This window comes from Blastomyces gilchristii (assembly GCF_000003855.2).
Source record: "Blastomyces gilchristii SLH14081 genomic scaffold supercont1.1, whole genome shotgun sequence".
Taxonomy (NCBI): Eukaryota; Fungi; Ascomycota; class Eurotiomycetes; order Onygenales; family Ajellomycetaceae; genus Blastomyces; species Blastomyces gilchristii.
In genome coordinates, this window is record NW_003101682.1 from 5,232,006 (window position 1) to 5,239,275 (window position 7,270).

General features: G+C 30.3%; 2 protein-coding genes across 2 annotated transcripts; one reads left to right on the forward strand and one right to left on the reverse strand.

Moving 5' to 3' along the window:
* Window positions 1-1,505: 1,505 nt before the first annotated feature.
* BDBG_16143 (uncharacterized protein) lies at window positions 1,506-1,736 on the reverse strand (the record flags this gene model as incomplete). The annotated part of the gene is made up of 1 exon (XM_031724149.1): window positions 1,506-1,736. One exon carries the CDS (start codon window positions 1,734-1,736, stop codon window positions 1,506-1,508), a length of 231 nt encoding a protein of 76 aa, XP_031575891.1.
* Window positions 1,737-4,005: 2,269 nt separating this feature from the next.
* BDBG_16144 (uncharacterized protein) lies at window positions 4,006-5,712 on the forward strand (the record flags this gene model as incomplete). Its single annotated transcript, XM_031724150.1, has 3 exons — window positions 4,006-4,634; window positions 5,229-5,389; window positions 5,624-5,712. The coding sequence occupies 3 exons, from the start codon at window positions 4,006-4,008 to the stop codon at window positions 5,710-5,712; spliced, it is 879 nt and encodes a 292-aa protein (XP_031575892.1).
* Window positions 5,713-7,270: the final 1,558 nt, after the last annotated feature.

Below are 7,270 nucleotides of genomic sequence, written 5' to 3' on the forward strand. Positions count from 1 at the left end.
TCAATTTTTACTCTAAGCTCTTCATTATAGGGTAGTTATTTGCAGCATTATCAGTTATAATTGTAAGAAGACTGAGATTAATATCTCAATAGTCATTTTTAATCACAGTTATTAATATCTCTGCTATATAATCCTCAGTATGACTACTGATCAATGATTCAAATTCAATTAATATCTCTTAATAAGTTCAGTTCTCATCAATATAATAACATATAACTCAAATAAATGTAAGATTATTTATACTAGTTCATGTATTCACTGTAAGAGACACTCTTTAATAATTCTTCAACTCTGATTCTAGATATTATATATTGACTTTGTAGTGTGTCTCAAGGTTGAACTGAAGACAGAATTGATATGAAATATAAAGATTTAAATTAAGCATTTGAAGAAGTGTTCAGAATTCAGAGTTTTCAATTGATTGAAGAGAAAGATTCAGAGATATATATATACAAAGTAATTATTCATAGAAGTTATCAGATAAGAGTTATGAAATCAGAGTACTGATACATGATCATTTTCAAATGATTTTCTTCAAATTAGAAAGTTAGTATTATCAAAAATTATTATCTGATAGAGTAACTTATCAGCTCAGTAGTAATTTTCTGATTATTTTTCTTTTATTATCTGTATTCTGATAACTTCAGATGTTAGAAAATTCCTTCAGAGCTATAATCAGTTTATAATGAATGTTTCTGAATAAAGTTATAGTAATTGTAGCAGAGAGATAACTCTTCAGTAATCTGTAATATAATCTATTAATAATTATTTCATAGTTCATCTCAGTGTTTGTGTTGAGTTTTTCATAAATTTCATAACCTGGAATCAGATATGAAGAATGAAGTAATTATTTATTATAATTGAAAGAGAGTATTCTATATTGAATTATAAACAACATAGACTTTATAATTTACAGTGATTTCTTGAAGAGTTTGTGAATCTTCAATAGAAGTAAAAGAAGTGAAAGAAGTGAATTCAGAAGATATAATAATAATTTAAGAAAGATAATAATTTATTTTCAATAACTGATTACTGATGTGTGTAAGAAGAATTAATATAAGAGAAAATAATCTTGTTTCTTAGCTTAGTTATAATTTTAGTACTAACTCAGATTGAATATTATCAATGTATAAAAGTAAATAAACAATCTTGATTAATCTCTGTTATATTTCTTGAAATATATTAATATTATAAAAGAGAGTGTTATCAAATTATATTATCAGATAATATCATTAAAAATATATTAATATTATGAATATCAATGTTGAAAAAATGTTGATACTTATATATTATAGTGATTTGTGAATCATGATAGTTAAATATATATATATATATATATATTATTCCTGACTTGATTATAACTTGTACAATAATTTTTGAAAACTCAAAATCAATTTTAATTATTAATAATTATGAACTTACAACTAATTAATGTAAAAAGAAAAAAACTTTTTCTACTTATTATCTTTCTTCTCTTTCTCATTCTTCTTATTATTCTTTATAATTCACTTCTCATTCTTCTTCTTCTTCTTCTTCTTCTTATCTGAGATGATAATCATCTTAAAATCTCTCTTCACTGTCTTCTCAGAGAAGGGTTTCTGCTGCTTCTTCTCAGCCAGGTCAATCTGCATCTCAAAATCCTGCATTTTCTGATCTGCTGTCTCAGATTTCATCTCAGTGATAAACAGATTGACATGCTCAGAGAGCAGAGCTGTCTTCTTAATATTCTGAATCATGAAGCACATTCAAGACCTGAATAAGGTCTTAATCTTCTTCTTCTCTGTCAGCTTCTGCTAATCAATTAGAGAACAGAAGTGTTATCAAAAATTATTATCTCTTAATAAATAAAAAACTTATTAGTTTTAACTTCTTTATCTCTTACTTCAATATTCTCTCAATCTTCTTCTGTTATTACTTATTTACAGTAATACTCTTCTTCTCTCTCTCTCTCTTTATCTTGAACTCAAATTATTCTCAGAACTTCTCCTGATCTCACTGCTGCTGTATAAGACTCTTCACTATCTTCTTCTTCAATCTCTCACAGGTGATGTCATCTGTATTATTTCTATACTTAGTTCAGTCTAAATCTATCAGAAGTGTTACTTAAAATCATTATTATTCTACTCTCTTACAGAGTCTCTTCAAGACATTATAATATGTCTTACAATCTGTCTTCTCTTGCTTAAACATCTTCTTCTTCTCTTTCTTCAATCTGTGATAGTACTCACGCACCTTGATGATCTGCAGAACCGCAGAATATTTGAAGAGAAATGACATGATTGATTTCAGTAAGTGTTGAAGAGAGATGAAGACAGAAGAGACAGTCAGAAATGATATAATAATAATAATAATAATAATAATAATGATAATGATGATGATGATAATAGTAATAATAATAATGATAGTGATGATGATAATGATGATGATGATAGTAATAATAATGATAATGATAATAATGATGAAAGAAAGAGTGCATTGAAATATATTACTGACTTATTAAATATAAAGAGAAAAAGAAAATATTAACAGGTTTCAGAGATGTATGAAAACAGCTACAGTGTTGCATAGCAACATCATCTTCATTCAATACATGCACTGTTAATATTCTTTATATACAGTTATTATATAATCTATATCAGAGATACATGCAGAAAACAGATCTTTATTACTAGAGAGAATGATTACAGCAATTCTCTATTTTCATATTATAAAGATAAGTTATTCTCATTTCTTTCTTCTCTCTTTTCTCTTCTTCTTCAACTCATCACTAAGTTCAAGCTAATATAAAAACTATTAAAACACTCTTAGAAACCCTTAAATTGAAGAGTATAGACTAATCAAATTTTAAATACAGAAGAATTAAATTATATTCAATATTATTAATTATTCATTCTCTCTTAATAAAATCACAGTCATATCTTTCTTCTCTCTCTTTTAAACAAAACATGATCTGTGAAAAGCAAGTATTATATCAGACTATAATAATCAACACAGTCCCAGCATGCAGAGCTGTATATATACAGTGTATACTGAACTGAAAGACTGCATGAATTGCAAACTGACAGCAGCATCTCAGAGAGAGCTGTGCAGTGTGAGAAAGCTATAACTCTCAGTCATATGTGCAGAGAGTGAATCATTACAGTAAGTGCATATATATTATATGAAAGTAACACTTTTTAATAACACTCAGTCTCTGATATCATGAAAATAGAGTCTCTCTGTAAGATCTGTTTTTATCAGAAGTCAGAGAATCTTATATTTCTCAAGATTATTTTTACATATCTTGTCTATGAAATCAATAAGAGAAATCATTGATTTCAGTATTCTATTCTTGATGTTATTCAAGTGACAGCAGAGTTCATTCTGACCACACTTTTTAAGTGTATATTTTCTAAATATTCACATTTATACAGATATATACTGATTATTTATTAGATAATATTAAGATAATAACTCATTATAGCTGTGTTACTCTCACTGTGAGAGATACACAGTTGATAATAAATATTATAAAAACTCTGAGAAGTGAGTATTTTAAGAGTACTGCAGCCCTGTGATCTTGATTTTTTTTATTTTTATTTTTTATTTTTTTCTTTTTCTTTTCTTTTTTTTGTTTTTTTTCTTTCTCTTTTTTTTTTTTTTTTTTCATTCTGATTTTTTCTTGTTTTTATTTTATTTTTTGTTTTTTGTTTTTTTTTATATTTTATATTTTTTTCATAATTAAAATTATATGAATTATGATTTATATTCAGAAAAGTGATAATATTTGATAACACTCTCTATTGAATTTTCAACAAATGAGTACTATATTATGATATTATGTAAGTGAGAAGTGATTTCATAATCTCATTTAATATCATTCTTAATAATGAGATCAGAATGAAATTGTGACTAAGAATTCAAATATATTCTTTATTCAGAACTAGATTTTTATTTGAAAAGTGAATCTGAGATCTTTAATATTTGAAATAACATGATTTGAGATTAATATGATGAATACAAACCATGATCAGAAGTAATGCTTTTAGGCAACATGACAACTGTAAAGTTTGGTCCTGGTCTCAGACACGGTCACACGGTCAGTCTAGTCTAGATACACTGAAGACAGACCACGGAGGTTGCACTTCAGAAGTGGCTGTTGGTTATGTGCTTGATATTATCGCTGAGGTATCTTTTTGTATTTTTCTGCCGGGGATGGGCCAGATTGGGAAGGGCGGTACGAGGGTGGGACTTGGTGTTGGTGTTTTGGAACATCAAAGATGGACAGGGTTTTCACGGAGGTTGCTTCTCAGATATCTCCACAATTACAGATCAGGGATCTTCCAAAATCGAGAAGATTGGCGCATATGGCTAGGTCTCTTCACCTTACAATTTGTATGGCAATCTGGCCCGGGGTTGTGGTGTGATAGGGGAGAATGGGGGATAATCCCACACAGGAGTTTCGAACAACGTCTGGTTCACGTTTGGCTGGATAACTCCACCACCACACGGGGTATGCGGTCGGCGATGGGGTCAAAATGCTCGTATGATCGAGGGCTTTTCGATGGATCTATCGGCAGGTTCTTATTCGAAAAATCGAGCGAGTTCGTGGTGGAGCGGTTTGATCAATCTAGTGTATTGATGCAAGAGATGCTGTAAGACTGCTGTCTGTCAAAGAACTCTCACAAGAGCTATATGAGCTGTTTAATGATAATACAGCTGATATGAAGCATTTCTGTAAGCATATTCAGAACTACAACTCTGTCCTGGCATTTACATCTATTAAGTGCAAGCAGGATCTATGCCTGGGTCACCTGACTACTAGTAGACTGACCGTGTGACCGTGTCTGAAACCAGGGACCAGATTTTTTGATAGTCTCATTACCAATTTCGACTGATCCCATTACACAGTTTTAACATTAGATAGTAGTTTCATACTGTCTCAGTGAGACTTACTGTCTACTCTTATCACATTTTTCAAATGAAACCCATGATTTTCACTTCTCAATTTAAATTATTTTTATTGCTTTAAATGACTTTAAATCTTATTTGAGTATTATCAAAAAGTGTTACTTTTTAAAAAATTAAAAATAGTCTAAAAAAAACCTTAAAATGTCTAAAAATAGTAACTTTATGCTAAGAATGGGACTAAATGAGATCAAATGAAACCACTTTCTTATTTTTTTCAAGTCATGGTTTCATTTTAAGATCTGATATATAGTCACTTTACATGTTTTTTTGATAGTCAGTCCCAGCGGGATTCACATCAAGAAATGTATGGGATCAGACCAAATGAGATCAAACATGAAATTCATGGTCCCAGCGGCCAGTCTAGCTACTAGCGGCCCGGTGCCATTTCAAATACAGGGAGAACTCTATCACCTGCAAGAACTGTTAGAGCCTGAGCCAGGTGAGAATGTCTGTTTTGCACAAATGTGAATTCACAATCCACAGTTTGATGCGGGTATTTTAAATGATGCAGACTCTGTTATACATTCTAGCATGTTTAATCATATCTGTATTGCATTGCTTACTGTTTGTTCATTTGCTTTTCCACATTCTTCTATTATGTTGTTACTTTTCCACATTCTTCTATTATGTTGTCATAACTGCTAATATTCCCAAGGTTAATTCTTTTATTCAGCTTTACCAGTTCATATGAGAGATACTACAGAACAGCTCTGCCATGCATGTCAGTTTGAACCCTTTTCTACAGCTGAAGGCAGGCAATGATCACCACTGTGAGAATCTGCTTACTGCCTCTGAGATTGTAGTTGTTATACAGAACACTTCTGGCAGTGTCTGTCACCTTCATGCCATTCTTCTGACACTATGACAGCTCAGTGCTGACCTGAATCTCACATATATTGATTCTCACAGTTCATTATATCTTTCACTGCATTATGTTCTACTTTTTCCTTTCAGAGATCACAGCTGACATATTAATATGAATGTGCTTACAGACCTCTCACTCATCTGCAACAGCTCTGATAATGATGTTGATAATACTGTTAAGAATGAAGATGAGTGTAGCAGCTGTAGCCTGACTCTGTATATGTAACATGTATATAATCTTTTTCAATAAGATAATGTTGATACTTCTCTTTTTCAGACTGAAAATCTATTTCAATAATATTTAGTTAATATCTATATGAATGTTGATGAACAGCAGCTGAACTGAGTTCATGCTCACTAACTGGAAATTCATGCAGATTAATATAGTGATCTACATGATGTCATACAGAGAGGTGATACAAATCATGAGCAGCTTGATCACTGTGTGATATTACCTGCTTCTTATATAGACAGTGAACATTTTATGTATAAACTGTTTCAGAATTCTATGACAATTATCTTCAACTACAGATGTTCAATTCTTTTCATTATATTCACAGTTAATCCTGAGTGAGAGAAGATTATCTGTGAGTTACTCTCTGATCAGGCTGCAGTGAACTGCTCAGATTTGATTGTATATGTTTTTACAATGAAGATTTTTCATTTTCTTAACATTCTCAAATTCAGACAGCTGTTCAGGCTGATGTTAATCAGAATATGAATAATTGAATATTAAAAACATGAACTGTCTCATATACATCTGTTAATCTGAATAGAGAACTCTGAGTGATTTTTGCAGTCTGATACAATTAACAATATTATATCTTCAGAGCTGTCAAGCCCTGCTGAGAATATAGACAGATTGAGTGAATTGATTTATAAATTCATGATTCATAATTCATGTAATACTGGTGGGATGAGCCTCTGTCATGAGAATAGCAGATGTACAAAACATTTCTTCAAAGCTTTTCAGAGTGTTACAGCTGTTAAAGAGAATGACTATTCTCTGTACAGACAGAAGTATGATATATCTATCTTCTTTAAACATACTATTAATAATAGCAAGATTATAATTGACAATCAATGAGTTATTTTATACAATTTCTATCTTATCTGTATATATAAAGCATATATAAACATAGAGATCTGTGCCTCTGTTGAAGTTGTTAAATATATTAATAAATACATCTACAAGGGCCTGAACTGCACTATTCTTCATATCATTGACTTCAATAATGAGATTGATATTCAACTGCATGAGTGTTATATCAGCTCAACTAAGACTGTATAACATATATTCATATTTCATATGCATCAGAAGTTTTCATCTGTTGAGATATTATCTATTCATCTATCAGATCATTAGATGATTTACTTCCCTGAATTTAAATATGAAGATTATGAATATATTACTGAACATTTGATAAATAACATATTTAAGTTCATAACATTCTTT